The sequence below is a fragment of the Macaca thibetana genome, chromosome 9 (assembly GCF_024542745.1).
Source record: "Macaca thibetana thibetana isolate TM-01 chromosome 9, ASM2454274v1, whole genome shotgun sequence".
Classification (NCBI taxonomy): domain Eukaryota; kingdom Metazoa; phylum Chordata; class Mammalia; order Primates; family Cercopithecidae; genus Macaca; species Macaca thibetana.
Window position 1 is genome coordinate 112,438,942 of NC_065586.1, and position 19,040 is coordinate 112,457,981.

At 35.8% G+C, this 19,040-nt stretch overlaps 1 protein-coding gene across 4 annotated transcripts in view; it reads left to right on the forward strand.

The window, feature by feature from the left end:
• Positions 1 to 19,040, forward strand: part of CCDC172 (coiled-coil domain containing 172) — a 62,047-nt gene that overhangs the window by 28,160 nt on the left and 14,847 nt on the right. For all 4 annotated transcript variants that reach the window (XM_050803168.1, XM_050803170.1, XM_050803169.1 and 1 more), the window contains 2 exons: positions 11,539 to 11,640; positions 11,996 to 12,098. In XM_050803168.1, coding sequence (XP_050659125.1) covers positions 11,539 to 11,640; positions 11,996 to 12,098 — 205 coding nt within the window. The remainder of the gene's footprint in view (positions 1 to 11,538; positions 11,641 to 11,995; positions 12,099 to 19,040) is intronic.

The window sequence follows — 19,040 nt, forward strand, 5'->3', positions numbered from 1 at the left end:
TGTTTTGCAGTTTCTTAACAAGCTAAATGTACATTTACCAAACAACCCAGCCACTCCACAATGAGATACTCCAGAGAAATGAAACCTATATCCTAACATTTTTACAGTTTCATTCACAGTAGTCAAAACCTGAACATAACTTAAATGTCCATTAAGAAGTGAATGGTTTGGGAGGCTGAGGCGGGCAGATCACAAGGTCAGGAGTTCAAGACCAGCCTCGCCAACATAGTGAAACCCCGTCTCTACTAAAACTAAAAAAAAATTAGCCAGGCATGGTGGCAGGTGCCTGTAATCCCAGCTACTCGGGAGGCTGAGGCAGGAGAATGGCATGAACCTGGGAGGCGGACGTTGCAGTGAGCCAAGATCGTTCCATTGCACTCCAGCCTGGGCGACAGAGTCAGACTCCATCTCAAAAAAAAAAAAAAAAAAAAAAAAAAAAAAACCAGAAGTGAATGGTTAAACAAAATTGACATACCTGTGGAACGAAATACTTGGCAGTAAAAATGACTAATTCTACTGGCACACTACATGGACCCATTTCAAAATAATATGGTGATTAAAAGGAGCTAGACACATGCAAACTAATCTACAGTAATAGCAAGCGGAACAGTGGTTGCCTGGGTCAAAATGGATGAATGTGAAGGGTCACAAAGAATCTTTGGGGTTGATAGAAATGTACAGTTCCTTGCTTGTGGGCATTTCATAGGTGTCAGTGATTGTCAAAAGTCATGAAATTGTATGCTCTAAATGAATATACTTTATGTAAGTTATTCCTCTATAAAATTAAGAAAAAAAAAGTCCCTGATACCACAAATACTATAGGAGCCCTCTAGTTTGGTTCCCTTTTTCCAGAAATATGGATTTATTTTAAAAGAATTTGTTTTCAGAGTACCTGATATTGTTGGTTTTTTATTCTTTCAGAAAGTCTGTTTCTAGATATTTCATAACATTTTCATATAAAACTTTAATCTCCTTAATAGCAGGGACTTTATTTTGATTAATGTGCTGGCCCCAACAATATGAATGAGATAATAATAAATCGATGACTGCTTCAAAAGGAGAAGCACAAGATGATATGAGAACACATATAAGTAGACTTAAAACTGGCTAGGAAGTTAAGGAAGATTTCCCTGAACAAGTTGCCTTCAGACTGAGGTCTGAAGAATGATACTGATTAGCCAAGTGAGAGATTTGAGTATAGATGTCAGTTAGATAGTTGTAATTTAAGTCAAGAGCTCAGAGATAGTTCTGGGCTAGAGCTATTACATTTTGGGACTCACCTAGAGAGAATTTATTGAAAGAAAATGGACAGTACACTGCAGAACCTCAGGATTTTCAAAAACGTGAGTGAAGAGTCTAAGAAAGCTTCATGAAAGATGGGCGGGAGCTGACGTTACCGAGAGAGAGAGTATTTGAAGGCATGATCAGCCCATGTTGATTGCTGCTGAACTGTCAACTAGAATAAGGACTAAGAAGCAGCAATCGGAAGTCACTGGTGGCCTTCAGGAAAAGGAGCAGATTGAGATAATAAGCAGGGCAAAAGACAAATTATAAGGAGTTGAGCAGAAGGAAGAGCAGAAATGGGATATCTATTAATAAAATTCATTATATTAATAGATTACCATTGGAAAAGCTTGTGATTGTTTTTAAAAAGGCGATGTAGGGGGAAGGAGGGAAAAATGGTGGAGGAGAGGTGAAGGGAGAGGAAGAAGGAGAGAGAGCGAGCTTCAAACTGGCATCATGATTAACAGTGAAACTCTAGAAGTATTTCCATAACAGTAATAAGGGAGGGTATCCAATATCATCACTGTTATATAACAGTGTTCTAAAAGTATCAGACTGTAAAATTAGATACACAGTAAATATTGGAAAACAAAGACAAAATTGCCATTAGTTGAAGCTGATATAACTTGATTTCACTGGGTTTTGTATGTGTAGTTGTATCCTCCACCATTCTTCCCTCCCTCCCACTACATCTCCTTTTTGAGACGTTCGTATTTCCAACGGTCATCTATTAATGTAATGAATTTTATTTAGATATATCCTATCACTAACCTTACTTAGCTGTGCACTCTTAGTCTTCTAATGTATTACTAAATTTTATTTGATAATATCTTCTTTAAGATTTTGCATCAGTATATGTGAGATTAATCTTTGTGTGTATATTATGTTGATTTCACAAAAAGCATACTGATGCTTCCTTCTTTCTCTGCTTGGAAAAATACACATGCTATAATTACCTATTCCTTCAAAGTTCAAAAAAATTAACCTATGAAACTGTTTGTGGTAACTCTTCTTGGTGGTGGTGGTGGTGGTGGTGGTGGTGGTGGTGGTGGTGGTGGTGGTGGTGGAGAAATAAGTTGTTCAAATTTTAAGCAGATATTAGAGCTGTTGACTTCCCAGAGCAGTTTAGCTTCCATTTGTCTTCTTACCTGTCAGTGTTTGCTCTTCCATTCCCACTTCTAATTTGTGCCACATCTGTTATTTTCTGACACTTGACTTTTCTCCTCTTTCTTCCTTCATTCTGACCTTGCCCACTGAGGCCCACAACTGTGATTATTAGTCAGCCAGTTCCATTGGTTTTGAATAATCTCCATTTTTAACTTCATAGCTATTTTTATATTAATACTATTTTCTGCTACTCAGTAGTTTTTCCCACTGCCAGATGTTATCTTTGATTTACTATTTTTTAACTACAGGATTAGTGCCTGTTCTTACTCCTTGAGGTTGCCAAAATGTGAACATCCATTTTTTATGAAGATATTAATACTGTACTATTGTATTAAGCCTCTTAGGTTATGTTCTGTTTAAATATGGCAAACCAAGCTTTTCAACCTGTTTTGCCATCCCTGCAGCATCTCCACCTTCCAGCCTCACGCAGCAGCTTCTTTGTGCTAAAGGCATGCTGCCCTCTTTTGTGTTCCTAGATTGTACCCTGCTTCTTCCTGCCTCAGGACCGTTGACTGTGTTCTATTTGGAATACTTTTTTAATCCTTTATCTAGTTTATGGGTTCCCAACCCCTGGGCCAGTACTGGTCCATGGCCTGTTACGAAGCAAGCCACATAGCAGGAGGTGAGTGGTGGGTGAGTGAGCAAAACTTCATCTGTATTTACAGCAACTCCCCATCACTCACATTACCACCTGAGCTCTGCCTCCTGTCAGATCAGCAGTGGCATTAGATTCTTGAGCATAAACCCTCTCATGAACTGTGCATGTGAGGAATGTAGGTTGCATGCTCCTTATGGTAATCTAATGGCTGATGATTTGCCACTGTCTCCCATCACCCCCAGATGGGACGGTCTAGTTGCAGTGAAACAAGCTCAGGGATCCCACTGATTCTACATTATGGTGAGTTGTGTGATTATTTCATTATAGATTATAATATAATAAAAATAGAAATAAAGTGCACAATAATGTAATGCAATTGAATCATCCTGAAGCCACCCCCTCCCCTTCCCCCAGTGCATGGAAAAATTGTCTTCCACAAAAACAGTCCCTGGTGCCAAAAAAGGTTGGGGACTGGTGATCTAGTTAACTTCGTCATTCTGATCTCATCTCAAATGTTACATCCTCAGGAAATACTTCTGTGATACTCCACCCTCCCAATTCCATATTAGGTCAGCTCCTCTGGTTATATTCTCTCATTGCCCTCTGTGCTTTTTCTTCAAAGCATTGTAATTACACACTTGTATGATTATTCCTGTCTGTTTCTTCCACTAAAGTATAAACTTTCACAGAGAGAGGAACTACATTTGCTTACAAATGTATTTCTGAAACGTGCTTAGTTTATTCACTCATTCGGTAATACTTGTGCACTTCTTGTGTATCAGGCATTTTTATAGGACCTGGTGTTACTGTAGTGACCAAGAAAAGAAGAAAAAAATCCCTGCCCTTGTCCAGTATGAGAGATGGAAGAAAGAGAGGGAGAGGAGAAAAATAAGGGAGGGAAGAGGGATGGATAGATAAGGGGTGGGGTGCAGTGGGGTGTGTGGTACAGTTTTACATAGATGTCCAGGAAAAGCCTCATTGATAAGGCAAGTTTTGAATAAGACCTGAAAGAGGTAATAGAATAAACCAAGTGAATACCTGGGGGAAGAGCATTTCACAGAGAAGGAATATCTGATGCAAATCACCTGAAGGGAGATTGTGCCTAATCGTTTTTGAGGAAAGGCAGAGCCTAAGACATTTAGAGTAAAAAGAGAGGTCATGAGATCAGAGAGGTGACAGGAATCCAGATATTTTAAAACCTTGTGGGTCATTCTAAAGACTTTAACTGAAGTGAGATCAGAAGCCATTGGAGGACTCAAGCAAAGGAGCGAAGGGTCTCACATTTGAATAGGATTACTTTGACTGCTATTGAGAACACACTTAAGGGAGGTAAAAGCAGAAACAGAAACCTAGAAAACGGTGGCCATAATCCAGTTGAGAGATGATGAGTAGCTGGATCAGGGATGCAGCATAGAAGTGGTAAGTGGTATTCAGGTTCGAAATATGTTTTGAAGGTAGCAAGCAGGATTTCAAGATGCACTTGATGTGGAACATGAGAGAAAGAAGTGTTAAGGCTGACTTTAAGGTTTTTGACCTGAGAAACTAGAAAGGTGGAATAATTGATATTCAATATATCTGTTTGTAAAATGACTGAATATTTATTTTAAACATCTGGTAATTCATAGATAAAAGTTCATCACTTTTGGCTTCGAAATAATGTTGGTCATAATGTTTTTCTCAAAATGTTCCTCTTACTCGTTTCTCCCAGTTGTTGAATTCATTTTTCTTAGATGTGAGATAAGCAATATATGACACTTTTTCCTTGCTTGGCAATATCCTTTAATGATTGGCAATGTACATATGAGAAAAACAACTTACATGTTAAAAGATGTAAATTAATTTTGATTGTCTTAGTTGGTTTAATATTCATAACCATAAAAGCTAGCTGTTGATTAGAACGTTGTGGGTTTTAGGCCGTGGAAGAAATTAAAACGTGATTACCACATCATTTATACCTAAATAAAGCTGTAAATAAAAATAACAACAAAATAATAGTGAGACAATAAACAAGTGGGAAAAAAGTTATCAGCACAAACACAGTGTTTATTCTTTTCTGTTCTGTAAGCCTCATAAGAAATTGGCATATTTGTTTTATTTTTTTTCTTTAAAGGGTTAGTCTTTAGACTTACCTTTTTCATTTAGCCTAAAGTGTCAGGATTAAGAAAAATATATTTCAGAAACATTTAAATCCAGTATTTCTCCATTATTCTTGCCTAAGTTTTAGAAAGATATTTTTGTCATAGAATGTCTGATAAATCGATTAATAATGAATAAAATATTGTATCTTTTTTAATCTGTTAAATATTGTGTTATGGTATTCTGGATTCCCTCTATTAAATATTAGTGTGTAGTTATATTTATATTTTAAACTTTTGTTTATTAAGGGAGCAGAAGCATAAATGTGAATGTATTTTCTTTTCATTGAATTGTCCACTTTCAGTTACCTATACTAGTGGACAAAAACATTGTGAATAATCAAAAATATTTAAAGTCAATTAAATGATTTATTTTAGTGTTGTTCAACATGCTTTCTTGAGCATCTACTGTATATACTACATCAGGCACTGTACAGAAATTGGGATTTAAAGTTGAATGAGGCATAGTTCCTGTTTTCAGGGAGCTTGTGATCTAATGTGGAAGAGAGACAAGTAAAAGGATAATTTAAATATTATGTGGAGAACTTTTACTTATCGTCATGAGGAATAATTTTATGGAATTTTCCCTTCTGTTATAACTAAAAGACTGAAGAAAATAATATGAAAAATTACTTTTAGATATTGAGGACAAGAGAGTACAGGAGCATGATCCCTGAGAGAAGGGAAACAAATGAGGTAAGCCCTAATTGTGCAAGCCTTCTCACTGGATACAGTTTTTGGATAGTAGCCCTGGGAGGAGGAACTTAAGCAATGCAAAATGGTCTGAGTTGTGGAAACAAAGACTGGAATTTAGGGAGGCCAAGTTAGCTAGAATTTTCAGGACAATGTACTTGAGAGGACAGATCTACACAGAGAAAAAGCTCCGGAAGTCTGGATTGAGATCCTCTTGAGTCTTTGGATGTACTTGAACCTGCGTATACAGATGGGAAACTCCACTGAGCTGAGTAAAGAAAAACTACTGGGGAGCAATACGGTGGACAATTCTAAGAGCTCATATGGGAATGGAAGACATTCATGTTCCATCTTGTCATAATAGAAATATTTCGTTAAACAGAAGAGCTCTGCCTTAATAGCAGGATTAAATTAAATTAAATATTCTTCTAGACCTACCCTAAAAAACTCTTATAAACAAGACTTGCACATGACCCATAAGTAGCTTACATCAACATCCTTTATGGGAAGATAACAAAACTCATTTAACAAAATAGTAAACACAATGTCTGGTATACAGTCAAAAATTACTAGACATGTAAAAAAGCCACAAATTATAACTCAGAGCAAGGAGGAAATTTGTTCAATAGTAACATACCTAGAAATTATATAGATGATGCAATTAGAAGGAAAAATAATTAAAACTTCTAGAAATATTCTAAATGTACTCAAGGACGTGAGCATAATGAGGAACTAAATGGAAGATATAAAAATAACCAAAGACACAGAAGAAACATTTGACAAAATTCAATAACTTTCATAATAAAACCACTCAGTAAACTAGGGATAGAAGGAACTTTCGTCAACCTGATAGATGGCATCTATAGAAAAACCCACAGCTGATGTCGTTCTTAATGACAATGGAATGAATGTTTCACCTCTAAGATCAGAAACAAGACAAGGATATCTACTCTTACAACTTCTAATCAACATTATAATGGGGGGGTTTAGGCAGAGCAATTAGGAATCAAAAAAGAAAAAAAAAATCCATGTTGGAAAGGAAGAGGTAAAACTATCTCTATTCAAAGATAACATGATCTTGTATATAGAAACCATAAGGAATCTACTGGAAAACTATTAGAGCTAATAAACAAGGCCAGGCACGGTGACTCATGCCTGTAATCCCAGCACTTTGGGAGACCGAGGTGGGTGGATCACTAGGTCAGGAGATTGAGACCGTCCTGGCTAACCTAGTGAAATCCCATCTCTACTAAAAATACAAAAATTAGCCAGGCATGGTGGCGGGCACCTGTAGTCCCAGCTAGTCAGGAGGCTGAGGCAGGAGAATGGATGAACCTGGGAGGTGGAGCTTGCAGTGAGCCAAGATCACGCCACTGCACTCCAGCCTGGGCAACAGAGTGAGACTCTGTCTCCAAAAAATAAAGAATGAATGTGTACATCCACCTCATACCATACACAAAAATTAACTCAAAATGGATCAGACACCTAAATATAAGAGCTAAAAATGAAAAACTCTTACAAGAAAATACAGGTGTAACTTTTCATGAGCTTGGATTAGGGAATGGTTTATTTTAGATATGCACAAGCAATAAAGCATAGATAAATTGGACTTCATTAAAGTTAAAAACTCTTGTGTTTCAAAGGATACTATCAAGGAAGTAAAAAGACGACCACAAAATGGGAGAAAATATTTGCAAATCATATAGAAGGGACTTGTATCCAGAACATACTAAAAACTCTTATAACTTAATAAAAAGATAACCCAATTTAAAAATGGACAAAGGAATTTAATAGACATTTCCCAAAAAAGCTATACAAAGCCCCTTCCAGTAGGGGCTTGTCTTCCAGGACAGTATGTGGAGGAGAAAGACAGTGGCATTGATAATCCTGACCTTGTGTGGGCCTAGCCTAATTATATGTGTTTGAGTCTTATTTACAACAAAGTTTAAAAAGAAAACAATATTTTTATACAACTGTATGACATATTTTTTTGAGCAACATGAAAAGTTGCTCACATTATTAGTTATGAGGGAAAGGCAAATCAAGACCGCAGTGAGATCCCACTAGTGTGACTATAATAAAGGTGGACAGTAATAGTGTTGGCAAGAATATGGAGAAATTGGAGAAATGTAAAATGATGCAACTGCTTTGGAAACAGTTTGGCCATTTCTCAAAGCATTAAACCTAGAGTTACTATCTGATTCAGTGATTCCAATTCTAGGTATTTAAGACAATTGCAAACATGTCCACACAAGACCTTGTACAGTCGTGCACCACATAACGGCATTTCAGTCAATAAAAGACCATGTATGACAGTGGTGCAATAAGATTATAATGGAGCTGAAAAAATTCCTATTGCCTAGTGACATTGTGGCACAACATATTACATGTTTTTGTGATTGTAGTGTAAACAAACCTATTGTGCTGCCAGTCATATAAAAGTATAGCACATACAATTATGAACAGTACATAATACTTGATAAAGATAATAAATTACTATGTTATTGGTTTATGTATTATTATACTTTTTATAATTATTAGAGTATATTCCTCCTACTTATTAAAAAAACGTTAACTGTAAAACAGCCTCAGGCAGGTCCTGTAAGAATTATTCTAGAAGGCATCGTTATCGTAGAAGATGACAGCTCCGGGCCAGGTTTGGTGGCTCATGACTGTAATCCAAGCACTTTGGGAGGCCAAGGCAGGCAGATTGCCTGAACTCAGGAGTTCGAGACCAGCCTGGGCAACATGGTGAAACCCCGTTTCTACTAAAATACAAAAAATTAGCCAGGCATGGTGGCATGCACCTGTACTCCCAGCTACTTGGAAGGCCAAGGCAGGAGAATTGCTTGAACCCAGGAGGCAGAGGTTGCAGTGAGCCGAGATCGTGCCACTGCACTCCAGCCTGGGTGACAGAGTGAGACTCCATGTCAAAAAAAGAATAATAATAATAAATAAAAGAAAATGACAGCCCCATGTTATTGCCCCCGAGGACCTTCCAGTAGGGGCTTGTCTTCCAGGACAAGATGATGTGGAGGTGAAAGATAGTGGTATTGATGATCCTGACCTTGTGTTGGCCTAAGCTAATTGTGTGTATTTGTGTCTTAGTTTTTTACAAAACAAAAGTTTCAGAAGTAAGAAATACTATATTTTACACCTGTACTGTATATTTGTTTTAAGCTAAGTGTTATTACAAGTCAGAATGTTTTTAAAAAGTTTCTTTAAAAAGTTAAAGTTAATTTATTATTGAAAAAAGAAAAATATTTTTAAAGTAGTGTAGCCTAAGCATAGTGTTGGTAAAGTCTAGGGCAGTGTACAGTAATGTCATGGGCCTGTGCATTCACTCACCACTCACTTACTGACTCACTCAAAGCAACTTCCAGTACTACAAGCTCCATTCATGGTAAGTATCTTACACAGGAGTACCATTTTTTATCTTTTATACTGTATTTGTGCTGTACCTTTTCTAGGCTTAGATATGTTTAGATACACAAATGCTTATTACTGTGTTCCAGTCGCCTCTAGTGTTCAGTACAGTAACATGCTGTATAGGTTTGTAACCTAGGAGCAATAGGCTATACAGTATAGCCTATGTGTGTAGTAGGCTATCCCATCTAAGTGTGTGTGAGTACACTTGATGTTGTTCTCACAACAACATAATCACCTAAGGACTTACTTCTCAGAACATGTCCCTGTTGTCAGACAACACATGGCTGTACATGAATGTTCATAGCATTATTCATTGTAGCGAAAAAGTGGAAACAACCCAAATGTCAATCACCTAAGGAATCCAAAAACAAAACATGGGCATATCTATGCAGTGGAATTATATTCAGGCATCAAATAAATGAAACACTGACGCATGCTACAAAAGGGTAGACCTTGCAATCATTATGCTAAGTGATAGAAGCCAGACGCAAAAGACCACATATTGTGATTCCATTGTTGTGAAATGTCCAGAATAGGCAAATCTGTGTAGACAGAAAATAGATTGGTGGTTGCCTAGGGCTGGCAGAGCTAGGGGAAATTTGGAGTGACTGCTAACAGGTATGGGGTTTCTTTGGTGGGGGGAGTGAGATGTTCCAAAATTATATAATGGCAATTGGATGCACATATCTGTGAAAATACTAAATCCCAATGAATTGTACACTTTAAAAGGATGAATTATGTGGTATGTGAATCATATCAATAAAAATTGTTTGTAAAAGGAACCAAAGGGGCTCTAAAAGTTAGAAAATACAATATCTGGGCCAGATGCAGTGGCTCACACCTGTAATCCCAGCACTTTGGGAGGCCAAGGCAGGCAGAACACGAGGTCAGGAGTTCAAGACCAGCCTGGCCAACATGGTGAAACCACATGCCTATAAAAATACAAAAATTAGCCAGACATGGTGGCGAGCACCTGTAATCCCAGCTACGTAGGAGGCTGTGGCAGGAGAACTGCCTGAACCCGGGAGGCAAAGGTTGCAGTGAGCCGAGATGGTGCCACTGCACTCCAGCCTGGGCAACAGAGCAAGACTCCATCTCAGAAAAAAAGAAAAGAAAGAAAGGAAGGGGGGAGGAGGAGGGGGGGGAGGGAGGGAGGGAGGGAGGGAGGATGGGAAGGAAGGAAGGAAGGAAGGAAGGAAGGAAGGAAGGAAGGAAGGAAGGAAGGAAGGAAGGAAGGAAGGGAAGGAAGGAAAGAAGGAAGGAAGGAAATCAATCTGATATGAAAAATTTCCTGGAAGAGATTAAGGGCAGATCAGAGGCTGCAGAAGAAGAGACCAGTGAATTTACAGATAACTTAAAAAATTGAAACAGAGGGAAACAAAAGACTTCAAGAAACTACAAAGGTCCTCAGAGACATGTGGAACAATATAAAAGAATCTAATAAATGTGTAAGTGGAGTTCCAGAAATTATGGCAGAAGAGAAATAATATTTGAAAATTTAGGAGATGAGTCTTAAAGGATGAATTGGGATTTGTCATGAGAATAAAGGGAGCAAGGGCGTTTTAGGTAGAATAAACAATATTAGCAATATTGTGAAAGCTTGTAGCCATATTGTGAGTACTATGCAATGTCATTTTAAATGTGTTTTAGTTATGAAGGATAATTTTCTTATTTGGAACTTTATTTCACTAAGTGATACTACATATTTTGAATTCTCTTTTGGTAGACTAACCATCTGCTAACTTTTTTGTATCCAGCTGGTGATTAATAAGTTCTGGTCAGTTTCTTAAAAAGAGTTACTAGTTGGCCAGGGGAAGCTAGTTGGGGCTTAAAATTAACCATACACTGCTTAGATTTTTACTACATGAGAAAATGTTAATAATTGCTGACATGTAAGGCAAAGCCTAAATGCTTAAAATAGATTTTTTGCATTTGTTTATTTTTCTATTTCTTTTTAGAGTTTTTAGGATTGATTTTTTTCTATTTCTGTGAAGAATACCATTGGAATTTTCATGAGGATTGCATTGACTCTGTATATTACTTTGGGTAGTATGGATATTTTAACAATGTTAATTTTTCCAATCCATAGACATGAATATCTTTTCACTTATTTGTGTTGCCTTCACTTTCTTTCATCTATGTTTTATAGATTTTAGTGTACAGGTCTTTTACTTTCTTGGTTAAATTTATTTCTAAGTATTTTATTTTTGATGCTTTTGTATCTGTTTCTAGAAATGAAGTCAATGGAACATGATAGTAGCCAGCTAAATGAACTTCAAAAACAAAAGAGTGAATTGATACAAGAATTATTTACTCTCCAAAGAAAACTTAAAGGTATTACCTTCATGAGTTAGCTTATTTTGCTGATAAATATAGTTATATACACATGGTAAGGGCATATTATTCTTTTAAAATATATTAACCTGTTGTGATATAGTGCTATTATTGGTACTAAAAAAGAAATAGATAAAACAGTCATCAGTGTGAGATCTGGTATTTTTAATGTTGCAAATCTTTTAAAGATCTTTTTTGTGCATGTAATTGCTATATTAACGTAGAAAATAAAAATCATTAGTATATAAATTTTATATGCAAGCACCAAAAATTAGGGTATTTTTCTTATGAGTGAATAAAGATAATCTTTATGTTTAATTTTCAAAAGATTGCAACTATTTTTTAATTTGTTTAGTTTTTGAAGATGAAAAGAATGAATCCATTTGTACTACCAAATATCTAGAGGCAGAAAAAATAAAAATCAATGAAAAGCCTCAAAATGATGCAGAATGCTTAAGGTAAGAGTTTCCTATTATATTTGGCATAAATCAGGTAATTTTTCAAGTTAAATAGATTTCAGTATAAAGCTAAGTGCATCAATTATTAATTTAAAGTTCCAGATGAAGACATTATTTTTTTCTCTGTGTATTCTGACGCATGCTAATAAGGAAACACTTCGGGGCTAGAAAGTGCTACACATAAGTTCATGACGCATTGGGTTGATGATTGATAATAGTGAAATTAATTTTATCTTTTCTTGAGACTCAGTATTTTTCACATCCCAAGAGATAAGACAACTCTCCTTTCTGTTATTCCTAACTTTTGGCGGCAAATGATTGAAATTACTTTTCATCTTTCTAGATTCCAGCGGTGTGAGGAAATCAGACTGCTATTTTACTTGACATTTGTTTCTCTGGTTTTGTTCTTAAAAAGTGAAAATGTATTTTCTGTATGAATTATTTAGATGATTTTTGTGCATTTAGATAATAAATATATGATATTTGAAATGACATAGTCATAAACACAAGGAGAAAAGACCTCAAGTTTTAAAATTTGACTCTCATTAATTAACAATTTAGTGTTACCTTTGCTGGCTTAATTTTAAAGAAGTTCCTGTACTTTCTAGGTTTCATATAAGAAAAGAAACCTCATTACTGGATCTATGAAGAAGCAAAAGAAGGCTTCTTTCACATAAATTGTATAGGAAATATGTCCACTAGAGCCGAACAAATGCTTCATATTAGCAGTGTATTACCTTAGGCAATAATTTTAGTAGATTGTGAGAAAATATTTGCAATTTAATTTTATATTAAGTTTTATAAGCATAAACTATCAATCTCTTGGGTGATATGTGTGATGCAAAATGGGTTTCAATAATGACAATCTGCTCATTGATTTTTTTTGCACTTTTAAAAATGGTGATGCCCACTGGTATCATTCAAGTTAGTAGTGTGAGGGCTTCCAATCTGAACTCCAGTTTTGCGGGTTTATCACTCAGTCATAAAAATGTGCTCTGGGTTAAAATTAAACACACAAAGTCTGTTAGAGAATGCTTTTTCCTTCACAAATGACGACTTAGGAAATTTGGATAGAAAGAAGTATCAGTGCATGTATTTAGTCCATTAATTGCATTTTAGCAGTTATTAAATTAAATGCCAATATTTATGAATTCCTACTTTTCATTTATTGATATGTGTACTTAGTTTCCCAATTAGCATGTTTCATAAGTTTTCCCAAGTGTGAAGAGTGAAGTCAAAGTACTGAGTATAAATATTTTAGGAAAGAAGACTATCAGTCTTACAATTAATGCAATAACAAGAAACTAATGATGTCAAAAAACAATAAGACATTCAGCTTCATCATGAAGGCCAAAATTAAGTTGACTTTGTTAGTGAATTTTGGGATAGAATAGTCTTTTTCATCTCTGTGTTCAAATGTATATGGAATTCCATAATAGTTGCATTTCTCTTAATTTCTCAGGTTTGACTTCTAATGGAGTAGATGTTATTTTTATAGCAGGATTTCTCAAACTTTGTCTTGTTGACATTTTAGACCAGATTATTCTTTGTTGTCAGGGGCTGTTCTATGCATTGTGAGATGTTTAGTAGCAACCCTATCCTCTACCCGCTAGATGCAGTAGCACTCTGCATTCACCAGTTGTGGCAACCAAAAAAGTCTCCAGACATTGCAAAATGTCCGCTGGGGGAGGGGGTGGCAAAGTCCCCCCAACCTGAGAACCAGCTTTATTTTAAGGTTATTGTGACTTCTATGTTCATTAACTTTAACCAGTAAGACAGCAATTACAGAGGAAATCTGTAATATTAGTTAATCTCTATGAGCTTATTGTTTCCAGTTTTAATAATTAGACAACTTTAATATATGTTTTATTTTGTGTATATTGAAATTCTTTTATAATGATTATGGTTCATATTTTAAAGCTTAGTATGCCATGTTCAGGTTATTTGTTGGACTCTATCTTGATGTTATCCATTAGTATTAGTGTAGAGAACCAGTGTTTCACAGTTTAGTGGTCTCTGCTTTAGGTCACCTCTGCATTCACAATGGTTTAATGGTTCACATTCAGAATGATTTAATAGTCTCTGCTTTAGATAATCTGTCTTTATTTATAAGTATCAAGATGTTTGTTTATTTAAAAATTCTGTTTTGAAGAGTAAATGTGTAACACACATTTAAGCAGCTAACTTACAGAATATTGCTATGATTAACACTTAAGCCATAGGTTAGGTTAATTCATCAGAAACCTCCCAAAGAGGTGTGACTGATTGATTATGACTGATCTGTTTTTTTTCATATAGTGTAGGGAGAACAGAAATAATAAAGATCAGAGTCTTAAGAGGCAGTAAGCATAGTGGTTAAACCCTTTTGAATCCCAGGTCTCCCTCCACTTCTGGTTCATCTTTCTTTCAGTCTTTGCATCTTGCACAGTCCAGGGCACATGGTGTTCAATAAATATTTGTTCCGGTAATTGAGTCTACATATAATTGAATTTTCACTATGAAAAGATTAAAGTTCTTCTTCATATATTTTCAGTGTTATTTGCAAAGACATGATGTATTCCAACCACTGGGATAGTGCCACTTTCAAAGGGATTGTTTTCACTCCTATGTTTTTCTTCAATGTGGAAAAAGCTTTACAAGTTTAATCATGCTGACCTCCCCTTAGTCCCTCATTCTCTTATCCTAATGTGTAGAGGAGTGACACAGTCTGATCGGTGAATTTGGAAAGGCAAACTGGAAAACGTGGAGCCCAGCCCCTTTCTTTTCCCTGTCTCTTTGGAACATGGCCTGCCTCAGAGAGCGTGTTTTCCCACTCTGCTTCTCCATCTCTTAAGTTTTATCGTTGCTGGACTCCACAAGAGAAAGCCTGTGGAGTCCACTGCTACCTTTAATGGTGTGAGTTAAGTTAGTCTAACATTGGAGTTTGATATTAGCAAACCCTTTCCTACATATTTAAGCCACATTTTCCAGTGTCTGCTATATCAGTAATACATGTGGAATTTTTGCATGCTTTCTGCCTTTCTTATTATTTGATTGGGCAGATTTCAGGCAGGAAAGAAGAGTGTTATATATTAGGCCTCTGTAAACCCCCAAACCTATTATTCTTATTATTATTATTTGCGACAAAGTGTTGCTGTGTATCCTAGAGCAAGGGATTACAGGCATGCACCACCACACCTGACTAATTTTTGTATTTTTAGTAAAGACAGAGTTTCACCATGTTGGCCAGACTGGTCTCGAACTCCTGACCTCAAGTGATACACCTGCCTCGGCCTCCCAAAGTGTTAAGATTATAGGCGTGAGCCACCGCGCCTGGCCACAAACCTATTATTTTTTATTATTACCCAACACCAGGGTTACCAAAATGCACAGTTCATCATGATTTTTTTTTATTTACTCCAAATTATAGCATAACAGACAACTTTAAACATTTCAGGAATTTTCTTTCACCACAAAACTTCTTTCTAGAATGCTTGTATATCTTGTATTACTGATATTTGTGTTTGTTTAATGCAATTAGGAAGCTTGTTTTGGGAATAAATCTGCATAGGCAACAGCATGAGATTTTCTTTCTGAGCACTTAAAGGTAGTGTGGTTTTGTTTCAGCACCACAAGACAGGGCAACAACAACAAAAAGAAAATAAAAAAAAATAGTATGGTTTGTGAAGAGCATGTTTGCAATGTAAGCTGCACAAAAGTTAATATACCCCTGCTACAAGAGACTCTAAATGCATTAATGTCATGTGGTAAAGCAGTGCAGTGACCTCTTCAGTGAAAAAGTCATCTAGTTAAGTTGGTCATAGAGGTCACACTGTTGGTCCTTAGACTTGTAAGAAGGCATAAACTCAGTATGGTATTAACATGTTTTCAAACTCTTTCAAGGATACATAGATAAATATGTATGTTTACACATGTATATATTTTTTATTTTACAAAATATATATATATTTAAATTATGAGAATAGCCTATGTTGATTGAATAAAAATTTAAACGCTCCAGAGATATGAAGTGTCAAAATCTCCCTTTTCATACCCTTGCTCTGACACCCGTAAGTGTGACCACTGTTAAAAGTTTGATGTGTATACTGTCAGAATTTATTTCTGTTTGTGTGTGTAAACACATGTACATAGATATGTCTGTGTGTGTTTAGCAAAAATGGGATTATGGATCACACTTACTGGTCTGCAGTTTGCTTGATTATTTATCAAAATGTAAACGTTTTCATTTTAGTTTGTACTAATCTTCATTCTTTTTAATGCTATTATATGGAGATGCCATATTTATATAACCAGTCTCTCATTAATGGATGTACAAGATAGTTTCTAAATATTCATAATTAGGCACACTTTTATAAATGTATCCTTAAATACTTGCAAGAGTCTTTCTGTAACATTATTTAGAATAAGCAGCATTTAGTAGAGTAATACGAATTGTTATCCAGGCTCCATTTGTAAAATAGTCTACATTATCTTTGCTCTTTGTTTTCAACAACAAAAAAGTTCAAAGTAGACAAGAGTAACAAGATCTCAGTTCTACAGTGTCTTCAAAATATTAGTCAAATAGTTGTGTATCTGTGCCCTACCTGTATTATCTCCAACTTTTTTAACATTTATAAAATATGAGAATCCCCATTTAATTCCAGGATTATTTTTTAGCTCTATATTTTGCTGAATATTTCTGTTGACTCTGCATCTTTTCTGGTAAAACTTCATCATTTATTCACTAACAGAAGTGTCTCTGCAGCATTGATTATGTAGCCTTCAAGCTAATAGAGATCCCCTGTTTTGTGAATCCTTGGCACATACTAGAGTTATTAAGCTTCAAAGCAAATACAGAGGAAATTTTTATGGTAGACTCAATTGATTATTTTAAAAGTTATATTCTGATATAAATGGAACTTTCCCCTAAATTGTGAAATAATTTTATGATACAAACCATACAAAATGTTACAGTGATTATTTTCTAAATTCATTGGTATCTTTAATATCATACAGATTTCTTTTTTCATTTTCTTGTGTTTGTCTTTATAAATCAACCCCTTTTGGTGTGGGTTTGGGAAGATGACAGAAAATATGTGGTAAAAGGAGATGCCTACCCCAACCAACACAGGATTCGGAGGAAGGGAGATGCTGGCAGCACCGCTCCCTCTTCTAGCCATTTTTCCGCAGATTCCTCTGGTCTAGCCTTACACACCTGTGAAGGCTCTTACCTATCGGCTGGTGGCCTGGACTGAAGGAGAGCAGAATTAGAAAACTGATAATTCTACTATCACACATTCAACTTTTATACCCACTTTCAGAATAAATTATATATGAAATTGGATTACTGATAGTACTTTAAAAAGAGTAATTTTGTGTTTAAATGCCACTAAAATAATTTTATACGAATTAATATAGAGATAGAGAAATAATATGTAAAAAGTCAATCCATGGAAAAACCAGTGGAAAGTAGAAAGAACTACTTATTAAACCTCTAGTGTGATTAAGAAAACCAAAAAGGACAAGATTAATAAATTTAACATATAAGATTTAAAATTTCGGCTGGACGCAGTGACTCACACCTGTAATCCCAGCACTTGGGAGGCCGAGGCAGGCGGATCACGAGGTCAGGAGATCGAAACCATCTGGGCTAACACAGTGAAACTCCGTCTCTACTAAAAATACAAAAAATTAGCCGGGCGTGGTGGTGGGCACCTGTAGTCCCACGTACTCGGGAGGCTGAGGCAGGAGAATGGCGAGAACCCGGGAGGCAGAGTTCGCAGTGAGCCAAGATGGTGCCACTGCACTCCCGCCTGGGCAACAGAGCGAGACTCTGTCTCAAAAGAAAAAAAAAAAAATTAGCTGGGGGCGGACACCTGTAATCCCAGCTACTCAGGAGGCTGAGGCAGGAGAATCTCTTGAACCCAGGAGGCGGAGGTTGCAATGAGGAGAGATCACGCCATTGCACTCCAGCCTGGGCGACAGGAGCAAGACTCGGTCTCAAAAATAATAATAATAATAATAATAATAATAAAAGATTTAAAGTTTCATGTGTCAATAAAAGTCATCAAGATTAAATGGTAAACTTAAATAAAATTATAGTCATTATGATAAAGGATAACAGCTTGTTAAAAAAATCAACTGATAAAAATCCATTAGAAAACGTTAAAGTAATGGTTCTTTATCCATGCATTTATCAAACATGCATTAAACACCTACTTTGTACCATACAATATGCTAGTTGCTGGGGATACCAAAATGAGTAAGACAATGTAATTGAGCTATATGATTAATGAAATGCAAATTAAAACCACTAAATATTATTTATTCTGTCAGTTTTTGAAAGACCAAATGATCATAATCAAAACTGGCAAGTGTGTGCTACAGAGATGACTTATACATGGCTGGTAGCAGTATACATGCTTAGATGTATTTGGAATGAAATTTAATACATACAAATTACTATAAGCATCTTAAAATGTTTATGCCATTTGACCCAATGATTCCTTTTATGAGCTCTATTCTAAGGAAGACAATGCTAAGTACAGAAGAAGCTTTATGCTCACAAAGGTGTTCATAGTGATGTTATTTATGGTTAAAAAAAAAAAAAAGGAACAACTGAAATGCCCTACTATAAGAAATGATTATTGTTAATTAATGGTGTAACCACTGGGATTACTACATATTTATCTTAAATAGTATTAATTGGTATGCAATTAATATTTAACTGGGGGAAATCTATAGAATAGCATTGAGCACACACACAAATACACACACACAAAAGCAAAACTAGGAAGCAAAATTGTATAATCACTTCTATGAAAACTAGAGACTGCAATGAAATATACGTAAATTTTAACAGTATTGCATTTGAGCACTAGGACTTTGGGTAAAATCTGTCCTTTCTACTTTAAATAGTAGTGTGTACAATTCTGTAGCTAAAATGAGTATGTTGTTAGTTAA